This window comes from Durotheca rogersii (assembly GCF_024521655.1).
Source record: "Durotheca rogersii strain YMJ 92031201 chromosome Unknown GGS23scaffold_34, whole genome shotgun sequence".
Classification (NCBI taxonomy): domain Eukaryota; kingdom Fungi; phylum Ascomycota; class Sordariomycetes; order Xylariales; family Xylariaceae; genus Durotheca; species Durotheca rogersii.
In genome coordinates, this window is record NW_026251265.1 from 21,426 (window position 1) to 41,716 (window position 20,291).

Here is a 20,291-nt window from a genome sequence, read left to right on the forward strand (position 1 = left end):
TAATTATAGAACCTTAGTTAGTATAGTACTAAGGTACGTAACCGCTCTTCCCGTATATAGCTAGCTCTTAAAAGCGCGGCCTTAATAAAGCGTACCTTTCTTCCTTTTCCTCCTCGTATAGCTTTATTCCTTTAATTTACACCCTTTTACCTAGCGAATAGCTCTTGAAACCGTAACAATGCTATACTTATTATTTAGTTTATTACTTAATTAGATTACTATTTTTATTATTTTTACCTTAATTAAAGATTCGTTTTTATTATTAGATTCGTCGTTCTCCGATTAGTATATTTATTTTAATTATAGGCGCTTAAGTTACTTCATCGTACCGCTATAACCGAATAAATAACTTTTACGTTTTATTCCTTTTCTTCTCCTACCTCTTATACCTTCGGACTAGCGACTACTATATTTCTACGACTAAGGGACATAACTAAGATACGATAACTCTATTAGATTCCTTATCTCTCGATTAATATAGCGGTACTAGTTTCATCTCTCTTAAACCATCGTACGAACTATAGTCTTCGATAGAGTATACTTTCGAGTGAACCTATCCGGGTCTTCAGCATCGCGTACGCTCTGCTCCTCCTCAGTACGGCCGGCTACCTATTAATAAGCGGCGAGGAACGCGACGACGGAACTAGGAGATATTAATAACGACTAGCTATTTATACGGGATATATATAATACTTATAACGGCTAGTAGCTATATCCGTTAGCCGCGTATTTCGCGTACGCCGGGCCCTAGCCTAAAGGTCTTATCGTAATAAGTACGTAAGGTACTTACGTAACGACGGTAAGGAAAGACGCGGGCGCCTGCCGGACGGGTAGCGGTACTACCCTCGTCGGCGGAAGAGGTAGGCGTAAAGCGTCGTATTAAGCGATAGGAAATAAAAACGGAAAAACCTAAAGGGTCAGGAAATGAAGAAAAGGATATCTACTAATACTACGTTAGCTAGGAATTAATCGAATACCTTATAAAACGCGCGAGCTAAAAGGAAAGCTATATCCCGACGAAATATGGCCTTAATAATAATATAATAACGACGAATAACCGTAAAGGAAGAGGTTTACTTACGTTAATTAAGGTAGTAGGGGCGGGAGAGTTATTATTATTCTAAGAAAAGAAAAGGTTTAAAAGGAGGAATAAGAAGAGAAATAAGAGAAAGGTTAATTAATTAAAAAGAAAAGGAAGCGCTACTAACTAAGAACGATTTAAATACCTGAATTAATGGAAAGGAAAGCTTATATAATAAACTATGCTTAATTATAGAACCTTAGTTAGCATAGTACTAAGGTACGTAACCGCTCCTCCCGTATATAGCTAGCTCCTAAAGGCGCGGCCTTAATAGAGCGTACCTTTCTTCCTTTTCCTTCTCGTACAGCTTTATTCCTTTAATTTACACCCTTTCACCTAGCGAACAGCTCTTGAAACCGTAACACTCTTTTTATTATTAATTCATTAACCTAGAAAAAAGTTATCTAATTCTTCCGGGCAAAAGCCGTTTATTTATCAATACATATATACAAGGATGGCTCGCGAAGGGGTGGCTCGTGGAGCGGTGCTCTAGCTTAGATGTTAAAGCCGGGTAGCATCTGCGCTATGGCCGACCCTGAGGGGGTAGCGAGTAGGCTTATAGTTGGGTGCTTGCTCGTCCTGGTCATGGTCTCCGGTTGTACGGATGTATGGCGAGGGAGCTCCACGGGACGGCGAGCACCCGCTTAGCCACGGCGGCGCCAAAGCTACGGGTGGCTTGGATGTCGGCTCCGAAATAGTGGCCTCCGGCCCGGGTTTCTTATGTACTCTGCATAGATGTATGTACAAGTAATGAGCTCAGTACAGTTGATTTACCAGTCCTTATACTCTGCCAGCCTCTTCTTTCAAAGGAGTTTAGTGTCAAAGGCTCTCAGAGGCAGTTATCACGCATCAGCACCCACTACCTTCGGCATACCCTGTTGACGATTATCATCAATTAGTCTCGTCATATAGATATTATCTACAACTCTTAATAGTAATTACAATCGCACTAAGCAGAGAGGGCTTAGACGACCTCCTGCTTGCCGTGGGCACAGGATTGGGCGTGGTCAGACTCCTCGGCAATGGTGGCCCAGCGCTCGAACTCGCGGCGGATAGCCTGGACGCTGCGCTTGGCGGGAGTCGTCTTGGTGCGGGGGGGGACGCCGGACAGGTCATTGGCGAAGATGGCGGCGGCGCGCGCGGCGGCCTTGGTGTTGATGGTGAGGGCCTCCCAGCTGATGTTGTCGATATTGTCGCAGGCGAGGTGGTAGCAGGGGTCGTAGGGGGTAGTGCCGGTGTGCAGACCGGAGGAAGGCACGCCTATCTGGATGAAGCCGACGTAGTCAGAGCCGCTACCGAAGGGGGCGCGCTGGGCAGGGAAGCCATGCTCGAGCAGGTACTCCTCGAGGAGGTCGGCGCCGTAGGCGTCGCCGGCGTTGTCGCCCTGGTAGACGTCGAACTTTGGGTTGATAGAGCCGATCATGTCGTAGTTGAAGTAGAAACGTATCTTGTCGCGCTCCTCCTCGGATAGGGTGCGGGTATAGTAGAGCGAACCGATGAGGCCGGACTCCTCAGCGCCCCACCATATGAAGCGAACCTTGTTCTTGAAGCCCTTGTACTTCTTGAAGGAGCCCAGGATCTCGAGCAGGGCTGAAGAGCCAGAGCCGTCATCGTTGATGCCGGCGCCGGCCTGGACAGAGTCGAGATGGGCGCCGAGGATGATGACATTGTTTGGGTCTCCCTCCTTAGTCTCGGCGATGATGTTATAGGTCTCGCGGCTCTCGTAGACGGCATCGACGTAGAGCCTGACGACAAGCTCCTCGCCGGCAGCAAGGCGAGCGGACCAGGCCTCGCCGACGGCCAGAGAGATCGTGCCGACGGGAGGCAGCAGGCCAATGTTCGCGGCACCGAGGGTGGCGCCAGGGATGGCGCCGGGGGCGTTGTGGTAGAGGATGACGCCGGCAGCGCCGTGGGCAGCGGCGAGCTTGAGCTTGTCGGCGATGGCGCAGGTGCCACGCTTGACGAGGGCGAGCTTGTTGGTGGCGTCGATGCCCGCCCACTGGTCCTCAAAGCACATGGATCCACGGGCGTCATCGACGGGGGTGTCGATGAGGGGCGCGGTGATTCCATCATCACCCGGGGTGGCAGGGTTATAGATGAGAGCGATTACATCGACCTTCTCACCCTCGGGGCCAGTCACGGAGATGTCCCTGACAAGGGTAAAGGTGTGGTTGAAGTACTGCTTGTGGACGTTAACGGTAGTGGCGAAGCGCTTCTCAGCACGCTCGAGAATGTAATCGGCCGAGGCATCGTAGCCAGGCAGACCGAAGGCACGATTGCCGCCATTCTCACGGGCGATCTTGTTAAAGTTCCACAGGTTGCGCTGGAGCCTGGGATGATGTTAAGAGGGGTTCAAGGCAGCATTGAGCTCGGGGGAACAGGACTTACTCCTGGGTCTTGATGTCGGCCACAGCCTTCTCAGGAGTGAGAGTCTCGGAGGCGTGGGCGCCCAGGGCCAGAAGGCCCATGACGAGAGCAGTGCCAGCCTTCATGGTGATGGGGAGGGGTGATTGTCAGATTCCCAGCCTCGACAGTGTCCTGGAGGGGTGCTGAACAAGGGAGAGCGGCGGAAGAGCGCGAGGGCGGGTTCACTTTATAGCTTCGGGTCTCGTGGGAGCGGATACATCGCTCGGCCGGCGCTATGCGACGTGGTGGGTCCAATTCGCATATCGTGCAAGTTCCTAGAGTAAAGCAGGCTTCTAGCTGCGCCAATGGGGCGACAAGCATGAAATCTGAGCATATGCTAACAAGAGGCAGGATCTAGAAGGGCGGACACCGTAAGAAGACCAACATACCGGGGCCCGCCGAAGGCGGGCCGCGAGACTTATAGGATCTTCAAAGCAATAACGGCTATAAAAAAAATCGACGTTGAGTCTAACTATTTTTAAGCCCTTTTTATCCCATATTTCATAAAATATGATTCTATCCAAAGCAAAGCAGGAGGTTTTGTAGAAGGTCTCGACCAACCCCCTTGTTTCTCGGCATCCTACAGACATTACTTTTACCACCAACCGTATAGTGATGCTACTGCAACGTACTACCCGCGAGGTAGGTGGAGGAGGTAGTGGCGAGGGCAGCGTTAGAAACCCAAGAATCCAAGGGCTTGGCGGCATCTGGAAGGCGTGAGGAGGTGGCTGGCCATGCCGATGGGGGGCATGACGTTATTTAACCCAAGCCGGTCGTGATGGCAGGGTCAGGATCAGGAATGCGCAGGGGTGGCGAAAGGCGAAGAGACAGCTTCGGGGGGGCATGGAGCTTAGAGCCGGAGATTGCCAAAAAAAGGAGGCCTGAAATAGGCGCTATTGGCCCTATATTTCGATTATGCTTAACGGCTGGGGCTACCCAGCAATAAAGCTGAGTGTTCCCGCCGCCCCCCGACTATTGCCCCCGGTTGGCTAAGACTAGACGCCGAGGATGATAGGCTTCAGAACTACCGCCACCCACAGGGCAACCGCCTAGGCCTTTTAGGGAGTCTCGGTCACCGGTTTGCGAAGATCTGAATCTGGTTCTCTCTCAGAGAATGCAATACATGCCGACAAACTGCGCGGGAGGAAGGTTCTCGTGTCGTTCAGTGCCAACCTGTGCATCTTGAGACTGGGGTGTCTGCCAAAGACTCTAAACTGGTACCAAAGGCGACTCGGGACTCACATCTTGAGGTCCCCCTGTCGGCTGATGTCGTCTATCAGCTGGATCGGTTCTTTCGGAGTATCAAACCCATCAGGCCTGTCGACGAAAACACACATGCACGATTCGCGAGATCGTATACTAGAGGCATCTAGCACAATCCTGACTGATTTGTCGGAGCTGTCTGCCTAGGGACGAATTCTCGAGGCCATCCTGGGCCTCCATTCTGCAGCTTCTCGGTCAGCAAGTCAGGGCGCGCGGCTGCCTGCCCTCCGCCTGATGTATAAGTACCAGGTAGGTTTCGACTTGGAAGTGCTCCTAAGTTAGTGTCCGAGTGTGGTGATACCCCTAATTTCGACTCAGCCTCGTCATCCGATTGTGTTATCAGCCTGATGCCGGTCCGTTACGTTTGGACCCGCGGGGGGCTAGTCTCGAAGCGGCGAGGCTTTATAGGACGGATCAAGCTCAGCAGGCGGAACTTGGGAACGCCCATCAGCCCATGTCCCTCCCGAAAGCCCTCAGCACCCCCTCGGCTTGGCCCGATAAACGCTTGGTAGCGTCGTCGCTGAACCAAGAAGATCTCTTCGGCCTGCCGCTAGTGCCCTCCCAGCCATCAACGCTTCTCCACGGTGAGACAGTGACAGATACCTATGACCCATGGAGAGTTCCTATTTATACCTAGGGAGCAGAACGGTTTGAAGACTCTTTGAATTGCGCATTAAGACTCACAAAAGAGTCCATTCGCTCGAATTCCGGCTGCTCCCTACCATCTCGGGTCCTGGTCTTAAACAAGTACTGCCGGTCATATTCCCCAATACGGCAGCTGTTCTAACAGCAGTAATTGCCTCCCCTCTTAAGCAGTGGGACGGACTTGGCGCTCCTCTGTGGCAGGGGAGCTGACCCGACCACACAGGGATTGATACCTTCCCCAACGACCAGCCCACCTTTCGTAGCTACCTACCTAGTTGGCTTAACGCTAAACGCAGCCATTCAGTTGGTCAGTTCCCCGTAACTGAGTGACTTAGCCACCCCATCAATTAGGTAGTATTACATCTTTTCTCTAGATGTAACCTCCAATCGGGACGCCGGGATAGTTGGGAATGTCGGATATGGCGGGGGAGCAGCTGAAAGTCATGAGAGCTAGCGCACTTGAAGGTGTGGAAGGTTGAATTCTCTGATCTCTTACGCAGCGAGGGGTTTATAGTTACAGTCGACCCGACAATGATAAAATAAAGCTCGTAGTCCGTGAAGGGGTGGCCCGCGGAAGGGTATCTCGACTTAACTAAAGCCACAACACTGCTCTCTGTACCACTACAGTATATGCTTGCAAGTAGAAAACCCTTAGCTCAGTATCTGCCTGTGACATTACCACCTCAGCCTTTATAACGCAGCATTCATTGTGTCGAAAGCCAGAATCTTCTCCGCCGCTTTCTCTGCCACTAGCATAGTGATAGCCATCGTATTACCAGTTGGCACGCTTGGGTTGATGGATGCATCTACAACGAAGAGATTATCGGTGCCATAAACCCTGGTATCGAGGTCGACTACAGCATTCCCTCCTTCGCGGCCGTCGTCCGTCCCAATTGGTGCCGTTGCTACAACGTGGATTCCCGAGTGCATACCCGTCAAGACATCGCGAGCTGTCGCATTCGCGCCACCGGGACCAGGCCAGACGAAGGCGGCGTCTGGCCGTCGGGAATATTCCAGTAGCATTTCAACGAAGGTACTGATGGCCTCTCTGTCGCCTTCCGTGTTCATCAGCGGGTTCTTGATATGGTAGGTTGCTCCCTCGGCGGTGATTCCCAGCTCGCCACGCGACGTCGAGCCGTGCGTCAGGAAGATTTCCATGTTGAACTGGCCCGTGGTCTTACCGTAGAATTGTACTTGCATGTAGCGCGTGACGTTGTCCAGCGACGGTGTGATGTCTGTGAACACCTCCATACGTATGTCGTTCTCAACGAAGACGCCGATTGCGTGCGAAAAATCCTCGACCATCTCTTCGGGTGGGTTCTTAAGAACTTCCTCCGAGACTATGGGCAATTGGGCCGCGTCGCCAGTGATGTTCCATGTCGTGAGCCACAGCGGGTGGTCTTGGATTCTTTTTCCTACTGGCAGGTCGATCCAGGCTGACCTTTCGGGGAGCCTAACTAAGGTGTTACCAGAGGCGACGATTTCGATCTGCTCGGTAGGACCGATTCCGGAGTTGAAGAGGATTCTAGGGGTTGACATGGCTCCAGAAGCTAGAATTACCTTACCGCCAGGATTAATGTTGACGGTCTCTCTTCCGCCGCTGACCTCTACTTCCACTCCGGTGACAGTTGAGTTGGTTCGCACAGCTCGGATAACCTTGGTATGTAGTTCCAACTTGAAGTTCTTGAGAGACTGCGCAAGGGGCAAGTATGTTCGGAGAGGTCCGCCTCGCAGGCCGTTGACAATCTGCCACTAATTAATATCGGTGGATCAAATCAGATTGCAACAACTTGGTACTGTAGTTATGACTTACCCCACACGGACCACGTGAGAAAATCATATGCTTCGCGTCGGGCTGCTCAATACCATCCACACTCGTCCACCCGTTGGATTCAAAAGATTTTGAGGCGATATCAAAGATGGTTCCATCATAATATTCTCCGTCAGCCGAGGGGTACAAGGTATGTGTGTTCCGTTCGTACAATCGTTCAGCAGCATCGGCGACATCATCCCAATGCCAGCCCTGGGGAAAGTCATCGAAGTCCCTTTGGGGGGGCCTGATGAAGATCATACCGTTCACAGCAGTACCACCTCCGAGAACGCAGGCAGCTTGTGCAGCCGTGTCAGCGCAGAAGGCGTTAGTTCCTGGAGTCGATGGGATGTGCCGGAAAATTGCAGGGACGTCAAATATTGTTACCGTGTCGTTCCACGGCATGGTGACTTCGCCACCGGTTGAGTAAATGGACGGCCCCCCACGCTCAAGGAGGAGAACGGAAGCACCTGACTCGGCGATGCGCTCTGCAGCCACAATTCCGGCCGCGCCCGCGCCCGCAACTATATAGTCGTAAGTCTCCTTGCGAACAGGGGCGTTTGGGATGGTGCCATTGCCGCTTCCGGGTGGAGCAGGCGGAAAATCAGGAACGTCAGACGCCAATGCCGCCCACTCTGCGAACTTCACCGAGCTCGCAGCCTGAATATCAGCGTTAAACCGACCGTAGAAATCATGGTAGTTCAGCAGAGAGGAAGGGTTAGAAGGGTGGGTAACGGGATTAGTAGATGTAGCCCAGGCAAGAGAAGCGACAGGGTGTAAGCCATCAAATGTCAAGCCTTCAACAATACAATTCTGGCAAAGAAACGTATAAGAGAAGCCGGTGACGTCCGCGGAGGTGCCCTCGGGAATTGGCTTTAGGATTGCGCCGCCTTTGAACAGCAGCGGCGACGCATATTCGGGAGCCACCCGAAGCGAAGCGGTAACCTTCTCGCCGTCTGGGTAGACGACGAGTAGAAGACTGTTGATCATCCGGCCTCCAAACGATACACTGGCCCATCCTTCGGACGTGCTGCTGGTGATTTGGCCGATAAAGTCTGAGCCGAACGTTTTGGGAAGGGCAATACCAAAGGTGTAGTTGCTCTTTAGGATCCTCTGGAATGTGATACCCGTGCTGGGATCCATGTACTCTGTCGTTTGAGCCATAGCCCCTGTTACTGCTAGAGCAAGGAAGCCAATGGTAGAGATGAATGTAGAGCCAGGCATCTCGAAGCAAAAGGGACCTAACTCAAGCCGAGGATAAGAATAACTAAAGCCAGAGAAGGTATGCTGCAGCTCTAGGTGGCTAGAATAGTTGCTGTTGGACGAGGAAAGGTGACTCTTTAAGTAGATCAACACTAATATCTAAAAGTTCATAGAGCCAAGGGAAAAGCTCTTCCTAGCTCGTGTTAACTGTTACTAATTCTATATGCGACTTGGGCTCATGTTTCCGGGTTCATACCCTGAAATGTGCTCACAAGAATATGTAATCCCACCCAATCGTGAAGGGACCTATCTCTGTACGAAGCCATCTCAGGGTAGGGATGGCCACGGGCCCTGCTGCAGATGAATCACTCGTTCCCGTCGTTTCTCATATTCAGGTTGAGAACAAAAATTTCGGGTTGTATCCATGCGAGTGTATCTAGATAATACCACCTAACGAGATACGGGACATCGATCCTACTATATGCATGCGTATTCTAAAGCACTGATAGTTATTCGCTCGGTTCATTTGGCCCAGGCGCTTTCAACCCATAATTGCCGGAAGTGCAACTTAGGTCGTATTATATCTTCTGGCAGTGCAAACGGGTCTACGTTGGAATGGGGTATGCCTTGTGATATATTACAATCTGACACAGCTCCCTGATTAACTAAACGGAAAGTATACAAGTTTAGGTGAAGTGGATGGGGATTCGAATTGTTTAGGATCAAAACGTTAGCCTAGTTAACTAACTCTATCACAACAACACGCGCACGCCACTAGTTGAAGTCGTAGTATGGGACAATGTGCTCAGTAGATCGAAGCCTCCGTGGGGTAAGCCTTGGCACGGGTTTATTCCGGAATATAATATGGCTTGGCTTGCAGGTAGCCCTCTCTCTCCTTCTTATTTAGGGAGAGGGAGCTGCAGAGCTCCAAACATGAATGGAGTTGAGAAACAGGTAATCGACTCCTCAATAGATGATGATGCGAAGTGCGTTGCATCTGCAAGATTATTAGGTCGAGACCTTTGATTGCATGTATGTAATCTCATGCTAGGTACTGTTTTCTGTCTGATAAATCCACTCTCACATCTCAGTTTTGTTGCATTGCTCGCTCCATATAGTGCCAAGGGGCACTCAGAGACGGGACTGCCGCAAAGTACCTGCGAGAGCAACGGCAGAATAAACGTCCAATGAACAATTTTGTCAGGTAAAAACGTCCACAACCGCTTTTTTCCTTAAATGCTTACGCGAGTAAGGCTCCCTACCTGATACTAATAATCACATAAGATAATACTCAAGGTAATTTCACCAAGTCTATGAGTTTGTCTGTTTGCATGTCTCACTTAAGTGTGAAGTGTTAGTTCCTCAATTGAATACTTGGTTACAGCCACTGGCTAGCTAATCTAGATGCATAATCCCCAGCTAGTTTGAGATATGTGTCCGGCTCCATATCGTCGTCGATGCCAAGAAATCTCTGATTAACAGGAAGCTCCTTATTTCTCAACACCGGGAAGATGGCAGTACCCTCGTTGACCTCGTCGAACATCGCGCCAAAAATAAAACTTGGCTTCAAGTCTACCGCTCCACGCAATTGCCTCTCGTAGAACGAACCGTTCCACCGCGGAAAACGATCGAAGGCTTCGTTCGGATTCGCATTGCTGCTTGAACCACCGGGCCAAACTACTATGCTGCTTTCTATCCCTAGGTCTCGAAGAGCGCTAGCATCCTCGACGGCCTGCCTCCCATCGTGGAAGTCGTCATAGTTATCGATTCCGTAGGCGCCGACAGTCCATGGCTGTATCATGTCCGCTAACCGATACACAGGTCCGAATCCGTCCGGCCGGTCCTCAACCAGCTCGGCATGCCAAGCTTGTTGAACTCCCAAGATCACGTAACAGCCTGCATCCTTCAGAGCGGTTACGATGGCAAGTCCGTCTCTAGCTGTGACACCGTTAACGATACCAAACCCCCAAATTTCAAGAATAGGCTTTCCGTTATGATTCATGTAGGCCGGCGAAGAAGTAATGGAGCCAAGTGCAGCCAAGTCTGTTAGAAAAGTATCGGTTATGTTTGTTGAGCTTGTAGCAGCACCGTTCAGGTCGTATTCGATCGCGAATCCGCGGCCGTATTTCTCCGCAGCCGCTTTGGCGTAGCCGAGGATCTATGCTACAGTTAGACCCGACTTGCGAGAAGGATACCGCGTGACACAGACATCAACCCAGCCACCGTGAGCTTCGTTGATATAGCCATAGAAGCGTTGTATGAATGCCCCACTAATGCCGTAGTCCGCCATCATCTTAAAATGTAGATCGACAACGCCTTCGCAGTGATTGGTGTAGAACTGCGCGGGGTTGCCATCCGGGAGAGTAAAAGCCGTGTTGAATAGACACTCTGTTGGATAGCCCGTCACATTTGGTATCATGTCAACACCAACTTGAACTTATATCAGCTCAGATTGACCCTGATGATGCCAAAGCTTCTTACCATGGCCGACCTCGGGAGTCGGCTTATCACTATTGATGAATTTTAGTTTGGATCTTTGTCATGTCCCCGGCTCAGTCTTATTGCAAACATACGTTGTCCAATGGGAGTTCCCATTATCTTCAAATGGTTTCCGAAACCAGGCCTGGTAACCGACAAACAACTTGCCGTTCAACGAAGATCGATCGATCGTGGAGATCTGTCTCCCAATGTGTCCGTCTAGAGCACCGGCCAGCGTGTGGCCGGTAATTATTAGGGTCGTTAAGATACGCGACAAGGAAGCCATAGATGCTTGTGATTATACCCAGGATGCTGTTCCAACATATAGATGATAAACGGGAGGGTAGGAATACTTATACCACGCCTCGAGATCTGAACAGTTAAGTATGTCAACCTATATTTCGGATATCATCTTTCCCAAATGAATTTATCACCGATGAATTTATTACCTCTATATTCAAGGAATCATAGGCTGACACTAAACCCATTGCTAATCTCGAAAGAGAAACCCATAAAGTAAGCTTACAACTCATGCTCATAACCAGGGTACAGTAAGCAATGTAACGTAATAGGTCTATTTTAAGTACAGTGGCCTTCTAGATAACCCGTGGATGCGGAGGCCTGTGCCATTCAAACGCGGATTACAGTTTCAGCATGTAAAGATACGAAGCTCGCCCCTTGCAAATACATCCGAGATGACCTTTTATGGGCCTCAACAATGACTTTTATTTTAGCGTTGACTACTTCTAAGTGAAGGTGAGCAGCTCTATTCACCGCCGCAATTATCCATCATAGAAGGCCGTCGGAAGGCCTAGCATGTAGTACCGTGATCTATACTTACTAATTTTAACGACCGGGCCTCGATAAACTTCTGCATCTTGTTAAGAGCTGTACATGATTCAGCAAGTTTGCCAAGAATCATCACTATTCACATACTCCAAGGAGAGCCTTACATCGTGGAGTGAGAAGTATGGTCGGCTGACTGTTCCGTATATTGTCATCATCAGTCCTCCCCTCCTGGCCCCACCACAGCACTCGCATGTCATTGTTGGCTTTCCATTTTGTTAAAATACACGGCGGGTATAGTACTCTTAACCAATGTATTCTCCCATATGCCTGTAAATTCAAATGCCACTATGTAACCTAAACTATGAAATGGTTTATTGTTAACTCTCGCTCGCCGAAGGAAGGTAACTATGTATCAGCCATCCAGCAAATACATCCGGTAGAATGTGTTGCGTCTTACCGCATGGGAGAATCTAGTGAAAAGTGGTGCGAAACTAGTCCGAATCCGTTCCAATGAATATTTAGCAATAATGCGATATGTCTATCTATTTGAAGGCATTTCGCGTGACAATGTAGACTCATACGCAGGCTCATGAACTTGGGTGTTTTTTTATACGGGTAAGCTGCCCATAATACAAAGTATTGCGTCTCCTACATTCCCCACTCTATCCGCTGTGGCCCTCGACCCTGCTACGAAATAACTTTAGCCCTTCCGCGAGCACATCTTAGTAGAAAGCCCATATCCGACTTAACGTCCTCCGGCAGGACTTCCGTAGCTGATATGACAGTCTATAAATATCCATACATATGCTGGCGTCATAGTCGTCGATTTTGTAAGAACCTCTGGTCGCGGTAGATTCAGATTTAGTCAGGTGTCTGGGACGGCATTTATCGGCTGACTTTAGAAGCGTTATCCCCGAATATAGATTTGACAATCTCCCCTGAACGAGGGGCCAAAACAGACAGCAATGTATCGCTCAGCTAGAGAGCTATCAGTTACGGAGCACCGGTCCAGCGTCAAGGAGATAACTTACACCATGAGTGCCCTCACAACATCCTTGAAGCCAGATGCCAGATCCCTTCGACACCTTGCCGGGTGAGAATTGAACGCTATAGTCGCGGGACACTCCGAGTGCGCGATCTTGAATCCCAGCTGAGGAAGCCTTCGCGGTCCCGTTGCTTGCGGTGGATCCATTTGACTCCTTAATTTCCGGTAGTAAACCGGCTACCCCTTGGAGTATTGTCAGGTGAGATTGGCGTTGGTATCCTGTGGCTGCGATGACCAGGTCAACGTCCAGAGTTTCAGTCTCATCGGCACCGTGTTTCGCGTCCTCTTCAGCCCATCCGCAGACGGTATACCGACCCGAACCCAAGGGGCGAACCGTAAGCCTTAATTGGTCGCCTTTAGCATCCAAGCTAACGACATCCGTAGCGCTCAGAATGCGATGGGGCCACTTCCGCGCATCGCTTCCAAGCTCACGCTTCTGATCGTACATGCGTTCATAAAGGCGCTCGATGAGCTCCAGTCTGACGACTCCGTAATTCGTGCTCCGTGAATCCTCCAATAAGAAACGCCTGTCCTCGGGAGACCTTTGGTATAACGCGTCTACAAATGACGGATTGAAGATTGAATTCACACTTTCAAGTATTATTAGTTTCCGGGCAGTCCCCATATCGCTGCTATGGGAGATATTCACGAAAGATACTCACAAAGGAGAGTCATCGCTCGGCTTCAGGAATTCGGAGCGTGAAACTAAAAACGTCTTGGAATTTGGATAGAGAGTTTGGATATTGTTGAAGATCTCGGCAGCGCTCTGGCCCGCCCCTATGATAGCCACGCGATACGGAGAATCCGGCTTGCTGAGAATGTTCGGGACGACATGGGAATACTGGGAAGAGTGGACAACTCGAGGGTGGTCCGCCGGCAGAGACTTTGGGAGTAACGGTTGGCCGCCGATAGCGATCAACACATTCCTAGCCTTGTGTACCGTCGACGTGCCCGACTTGACATCTCTAGACGTCACAGTAAACGTAGAAATCGAGCCAGCTGGGTCGGAAACCTCGACAGGGGCGACAGCTATAACTTCGGTGTTATACTTGACAACATCGTCAAAGAAGCCAGCGCACCACCTCAGGTAGTCTTCGTATTCCGCCCTAGCTGGGAGGAAGGTGTTTAGGTTCGTGAATTCGACGAGTCGATCATTCCTGTGGAGGTAATTGAGAAAGGTAAATTGAGAAGTGGGATCCCTCAGGCTTGCCATATCTTTGATGAAGGATATCTGCATCTTAGTTCCCGGGAGGATCATTCCAGAGTGCCAGGAAAACCGGTCCTGTTTCTCCAAAAATAGAACTTTGGGCGAGGGCGAAGAATCTCCCGACTTCGGGAGACTGCCGTGATTGATAGCATCGTGAAGAGCCACCGCGACCGCGAGACTCGCGGGACCGAACCCCACGCAGATGAGGTCGTGTACCTCCTCTGGGGATGTTCTTCTCAGATTCGACACGTTTAGTTGGTGAACAGAACCAGTTTGCTGACTGGAGGGGGCTTGACCGTCGGTCTGGGAGGGAAATCCGTTTCCGACGGGGCCGTCCTCATGGCCGTCGAGCAGGCTATGCGGCGTCATGGTGAGTGCCGGAAGAGTCGATGTCGTCTAGGCCGTCGAACGCTTGCTATTTCTAGAGCTCTCGTGTATCGATAGAGTTTGAAGTCTCCGAGCGGTGACGTCGTCGAGCTAGAGAGCTGGTGAGATCCCGCGAATTACGAAAGAAACTCGGGTAGCGCTATGACACTAAATTGTTACCAATCAATAAGAGGAGTTGATTGGATAAGGAAGGGAACTGACAGTGGGATCTTTTGCGTTTAGACGGTGCGAACAAATATCCAATATGTCAACGAGGGGAGCGGGGTGGCCAGGGCCACAGTGGAAAAACGGTGCAAGAAAAGAAGGGGATGGCGTTGTCTGACCTTGGATTTTCTAAGGATGGCGGCTACAGGCCGAAGATTCAGATCCCAGCCGCTTGAAGACGGCAGCTCGGTGAATATATAGCTATATGGAGTCTGCATTCTGAGCCGGCGAGGCAAGGTATGGCCAAGGGCCCTGCTACCCTGTAGGTAGGTACCTTGGCTTCGCTTGGGTCTGTCAGAGGGTTTAGCAGGGCTTCGGCACGTTGAATGATCGGACACAGTCAAGTACCCAGGCAGACAGGGTACCACATCGCAAAGGTGCTATGAACTTGTGGATTCAGGGTGCGGTCCAGTCCCTGTCTTTCTCGGTCCGGTCCCGGTCAAAGAAGGGTAGAGGGGGGAGCGAGGCAGGGAGAAAGAGGGAGAGGCCGCTGCATCTCTCCGGGGATGTGTAAACTAGTACTGGCTAGGTAGGTAGGTAAAACAAGCTGTTAGACAGTGACAGCTGGCGATCAACGGGAGCTCCAGCACATGCAAGGTGGGGTGATAGACTCGGAAGGTCGTCATCTGGGCTGGTAGTGTTCACATACGTAGGCACATCGTAGTGCCGGAATAAAATAGACTATCCTGGACTAGGTCCAACGAACTGACCACCCGTGGTACTGGGAAGGGAGTGAGACACGGGAGGACTTCAGCGGCCGGGCCCATCTAGGCCCCCAAGTAGTCACAATTATAACTCGTTGCGAACGCATCAGCAGTTGGAATTTCCGTGGTCAGCTTAGGCTTGTCACGGTGCATCCCGCGCCAGTCGTGATACCATTACCGGGAGGGGCGGGTTAGGCTAATCGGGGCATCCAGGGCGCTAGGCCCGACAAGTGGAAGGGGAAAGCGGAAGAGATGTTAGCCAAGAGTGACCAACTGCCTAGGTGGCCATTGGCCTTAGCGACATCGGCGTTATCTTCGGATCAGATAAGATGGCGGTGCATAAAGCTTAGTCCTCCGAGGATATCGTCGGTCCCCGATGACGGCTAGGCGCCACAGCCCTCAGCAGAACTACCTAGGTAGAGGTTAGCGGGATGGGGTCGGTAATGCCTATGGATCCCTGGATAGTGGCAGCCATGCAAGTGTAAGGGTAGACGAACGCCTACATGCGTACTCTTACTCCTCACTGGGCACCTTATTAGTACTGTGTCGCGGAGAAAGCTAGGTACCTTACCTCGTAAGCCTACGCTTCCAAACGCCTATGCATTTATTTCCCTGGGACCGACTGATATCCCAGACTGATATTGAGAGGCACATAAGCTAACGATTGAGATGTACCCACCTGGGAGATATAAGGCCCGTCTATTCCTGGATTCTGTCTTCCCTTCCTTGGTTCATTTTCCTCCTCTCCGATTTCATTTGTCCGTGCGGGCGCGTCATTCCACAGATCGGCGACGGCTAACTCAGCACTTTCAGAAGAGCCGAGGAGAAGGGGTGTATGCACCTCCCCGGACGTTAACCGCCTACTCACGTCCTACGTCGTACTTGGTTAGACTGCCCGGGAAAGGGACAGCTTTGTTTCTTGTTCGCTCGAAAGCAAAATTTTACCATGAGGCCCCCTCATTGTTGCATTCTCAATGCACCCCTCTTTGTATGTACGTATGTAGTAAGGCAAGGGGCGCCATCCCGCCCACCCAGTCGCAAGAACCGATCGGCTCGGCGGCACTTCCTCATTCCAGTTTCTGGGTAGGGTGAGATGCGGACGAACTGCCTAGTGAGGAAATGCGAAGAAAAAGCGAACAAGCCACTAAGGCACAGGGTGAAAAAAAAAAAGTAGTACGCTATCCCGAGACACCCGCAGATATCCCAAGGTTGAGGAGACTAGGAGATCCCGCCTAATTAAGGAACAATCGCATAAGGCACACTACGGGACAAGACTCAGAGGAAACATGCATAGGAGAGAAGGTTTGAAGGAAATACAGCTCGAGCAAACTCAAGAGGGGAATTGTGGCTTCTGTGAGAATGCATAATTCCGTTGAGCGGCATAAGTGAGGAAAGGTAGGCACGGAAGCGGAGAGCGGGCAGGGGCAGTTAGAAGCGAGGAATGTACCAGTCTCTGGATGCGTAGATGGTGAAAATATCTGATGATCTGATAAGATCACCTCGAGATCTCAACACGGAATCGGTTGCTAGGCGTCGCCATGGTCCCGGGCTAGGACAGGTACCCCGGCACCAGCTAGGGATTGGATTGGATGGGTGAGGAGAAAAGGGGAATTCATCCTGAGCCGTGTAGCTCTTACTACCTTGTGTGACATGGTTCTGGGTGGGCTATTTACAAAGCGCAATTCCAGCGCGAGAGCTTCTCAGATGGGGGGTAGGTTAGGCGATCCGAATGGCACCACTAGAATGTCTGCCGGTACTGAGCTGGTCGTTGTCACCTAGACGAGACGAGTTAGGCCTTTGCGCATGCGGATGTTAGTAGCATCTATGATTCCACAGGGGCTGAAGATATAACGGCAGAAATACTACCGTCATAGAAGACTTTACCTAATATCGAGTCTGCGCGAGGAGCTGGCGTGCAGAAGCGCCGATGGGGTGGCACGATGCCGGATAGGCTGCTCTGTGTTTCTGTGAGCGGCTGAGGCCACCGACATACGATGCCGACCATCATTGCCCGTCCTGCTTCGAAGAGACACAGACATGCATTAGAGAATTATATGAATACGAGAGGCTGTACAAAACCTACCTCCTAGTACAGCTACCTAACGTAGGCTCACCGGGGAACTCCTCCTACAAGGAAGGTTAATAGGAAGGTATCGACGGATTCATTGCGGGTTAATTACCTCACCACCATACCCCACCTGCCTAGGCAGGTGTGCACCTCTCTGCTTCGAGATTAGCTCTGGCCGCTACGGCTTCCCCTACCTCATAGTACCTCGTAGGTACCTTCGTAGGTACATTAGCATATTCCACGGCATGTGGCAGACGAGGAATTACTTGTATCCACATCGATACATTCAATGTACTAAGTCTTCGGTTGCACGTTCTACCCAGCTGCCACGGCCAAACGTTGTGACCTAGTAGATGGCTGGCAGGCAGGCCTATCCTCGAGGTATTTATGTTTCGAAAATGCCTCTCGCAAAAGGTTCGATGTAACATAGGACGTACCTCCATCGGGAGACCTTATAGGATGGGGGCGCCTACCGATCTCTGCAAGTGCTCCGGGGCAGGTACCGCCTAGGTAGGTAGATGATCGAAGATACGAAAAAGTACCAGACCCAAGCAGGAGGTACCTGTATCGTCCATGCGCGCCCGCTATATGTGCCCAAAGTATTTCAGGTACCTGCCTACCTACCTTGAGGTACCTAATCTAATGGCCAGGCAGGAGACACCTGATGTGGTACGTACAGTTTGAAGAAAACGCCATGTCGAAACTTTGGATACAAGGAGACACAGGTACCAAGTAGAGTCTTAGACCCTAAGGTTAGGGAGCCTCCCCCAAAGGTGACTACATTAGGTACCTTAGATACCTTCAATCAATCAGCCAAGATAACTTTACCTAACCTACCACCCACACCCGGCCTGGCGCGGATCATCTCACCTGCTGGTCATCCAAAGTCTTGGCAGCATGTAGTGGAGCTTACTAAGCCACGCCAACGGGGAAAGCAAACGTAATGACATTCTCCACGTGAGCAGAAAAGGCATCAGAGAAAAACATCAACACTCAAACCCATCCATCCAGCCGTTCAGCTGTTCATTTGTGTAACCGGCATTCTCATCCGTCAATCAGAGACGGGACTTGATTACATGGAAATATAGAAGACACATCCCGTGCTGGAACGCAACATCTTGGTACATACCTCGTCGCCCCTCGGAAAAGAGGCTTGGATGCCTGCCAAACCCGCATGCGTCGCAAAGCGGCCCCCAGTTAGAGAGGACGCCACAAGCCACACCACGGTCGGGGTTGGATTAGCCAGCAGGTACGTAAAGAAGCGCAATCCGAACATCACCTCGGAGATAAAGCGATGATGGCGGCGTTCAACCCCAAGCCCAAACGTGAAGCAATAATTTTGTGACCAAGACCCTCTTGCTCATGGATGCGCTCAGTAGCGCCTATCTCTAGCGGTTGAGAGCCGATGGCTAACGCCCAGCAGATCGACATCAACCGACCTGTCTCGGCCAGCTAGACTACGATTACGGAAGCAGCCTCGCCAACAGAGACAGCGGCAGCAACAGCTTAGGATTTTGCTATTGGCTGTCTACCCCCATGATGAACTGTGATTCCGGCTGCGCCCGTGTTTTGCGACATAATTTCGCCACCTCGTACCGAAGTAGGATTGACGGACGGTCATCACTCTCGGATAAATCGTCTTCTTATTCGTCCACATGGAGTCAGCGGCCATGGATCCGGGTGGGCTCTCGATTCTCAACCCCTCCCCCTGCCTTGTTAAGGGGCCAGATCTCCTCCATGACCTAGTAGCTTTGTCAAGCAGCGATGGCTCTCCGGCCGTCGACTACTCTACCGGCGCCGGCGGCCGAACCATCAGCCTTTCCTACCCCGAGCTCCACGCTGCTTCGACAGCCTTGGCCGCGCGAATCTCCGCTGCGCTGGGCCCTGGTAGCGTCAAGGACCGGCTTGTAATCCCGATTCTGATGCCACAGTCTCCCGCGCTCTACGCCGCACTGATCGCAATCCTCAAGTCCGGAGCGGCGTTCTGTCCGCTGCATCTCGACGCTCCCCAGGAACGTATAAAATTCATCTTGCGCGACGTCGGCGCCAGGCTGGTGCTCGCCTGCCCTGAGTCGATGTCCAAGATCCCGGAGAGTGAGGATGGCGTGTACAGGGTCATGTCGGTTGATCAACTGCTAGATATTCCGGCCCATAATATGAATACGGCGGCTCCCTGCAGGGTGCCAAGAGCCGACGATCTCGCCTATGTCATGTATACCTCGGGCTCTACCGGAACCCCCAAGGGTGTTGCGATATCTCATCTTGCCGCGACGCAGAGCTTACTCGCTCACGACCGCCACATTCCACCGTTTGCACGCTTCCTTCAGTTCGCCGCGCCCACATTTGATGTAGCCGTGTTTGAGATTTTCTTTCCCTTGTTCCGCGGCAGAACACTCGTGTCGTGCGACCGCTCGGAGATGCTGACGGACCTTCCTGGTACCTTGAGAGAGATGCGGGTAGACGCATGCGAACTCACTCCGTCGGTTGCGGGTAGTCTGCTGAGGACGAGAAGCAACGCCCCGGGACTGCGGCTCCTACTAACCATTGGCGAGATGCTCACCGAACCCGTCATCCGCGAATTTGGTGGTGATGAATCAGAGGGCGGGTTGCTTTGGGGAATGTATGGCCCTACCGAAGCTACCATTCACTGGTGAGTCACTGTTTGATGGCCATACAGTCTAGAATTGATACTCATTTTCCCGGGAGAGCTTTAGTACTCTGCTGCCCGCGTTCCCGAAGAGTCAGAGCAGATATAACATCGGGGTTCCGCTCGACACCGTGTCAGCATTTGTTGTAGACGCCGACGCGTCCGAATTTCGAATCGTCCCTCTCGGCCAAGTTGGAGAGCTTGCTATCGGCGGTAGCCAAATTGCTACGGGCTACGTCAACCGGCCTTCGCAAACATCAGCAGTGTTCCTAAACACGCGTTGGGGCCGCGTTTACAGGACCGGAGACCAGGCCAGAATTCTGGCGGATGGCACGATCGAGTGTATGGGAAGGA

The 20,291-nt window shown here is 51.4% G+C and overlaps 5 protein-coding genes across 5 annotated transcripts; 1 reads left to right on the forward strand and 4 right to left on the reverse strand.

Annotated features, from left to right (window-relative positions):
- Positions 1-1,388: 1,388 nt before the first annotated feature.
- On the reverse strand, positions 1,389-3,954 carry GGS23DRAFT_326231 (aminopeptidase Y). Its single transcript, XM_051512921.1, has 2 exons — positions 3,470-3,954; positions 1,389-3,411 (listed from the first exon to the last, which is right to left on the reverse strand). Exons 1-2 carry the CDS (start codon positions 3,571-3,573, stop codon positions 2,046-2,048), a joined length of 1,470 nt encoding a protein of 489 aa, XP_051367949.1. The 5' UTR covers positions 3,574-3,954; the 3' UTR covers positions 1,389-2,045.
- Positions 3,955-6,085: 2,131 nt separating this feature from the next.
- GGS23DRAFT_616335 (FAD/NAD(P)-binding domain-containing protein) lies at positions 6,086-8,493 on the reverse strand (the record flags this gene model as incomplete). Its single annotated transcript, XM_051520779.1, has 2 exons — positions 7,209-8,493; positions 6,086-7,141 (listed from the first exon to the last, which is right to left on the reverse strand). The coding sequence occupies exons 1-2, from the start codon at positions 8,427-8,429 to the stop codon at positions 6,086-6,088; spliced, it is 2,277 nt and encodes a 758-aa protein (XP_051367950.1). The 5' UTR covers positions 8,430-8,493.
- Positions 8,494-9,786: 1,293 nt separating this feature from the next.
- Positions 9,787-11,172, reverse strand: GGS23DRAFT_616337 (uncharacterized protein; the record flags this gene model as incomplete). Its single annotated transcript, XM_051520780.1, has 4 exons — positions 9,787-10,566; positions 10,618-10,838; positions 10,890-10,918; positions 10,982-11,172. The coding sequence occupies 4 exons, from the start codon at positions 11,170-11,172 to the stop codon at positions 9,787-9,789; spliced, it is 1,221 nt and encodes a 406-aa protein (XP_051367951.1).
- Positions 11,173-12,413: 1,241 nt separating this feature from the next.
- GGS23DRAFT_326274 (L-lysine 6-monooxygenase (NADPH-requiring)-domain-containing protein) lies at positions 12,414-14,414 on the reverse strand. Its single transcript, XM_051512922.1, has 3 exons — positions 13,383-14,414; positions 12,707-13,310; positions 12,414-12,653 (listed from the first exon to the last, which is right to left on the reverse strand). Exons 1-3 carry the CDS (start codon positions 14,294-14,296, stop codon positions 12,561-12,563), a joined length of 1,611 nt encoding a protein of 536 aa, XP_051367952.1. The 5' UTR covers positions 14,297-14,414; the 3' UTR covers positions 12,414-12,560.
- Positions 14,415-18,526: 4,112 nt separating this feature from the next.
- Positions 18,527-20,291, forward strand: GGS23DRAFT_326377 (uncharacterized protein). Its single transcript, XM_051512923.1, has 3 exons — positions 18,527-18,539; positions 18,667-19,940; positions 19,997-20,291. Coding segments are annotated over exons 2-3 (996 nt in total). The 5' UTR covers positions 18,527-18,539; positions 18,667-18,945; the 3' UTR covers positions 19,998-20,291.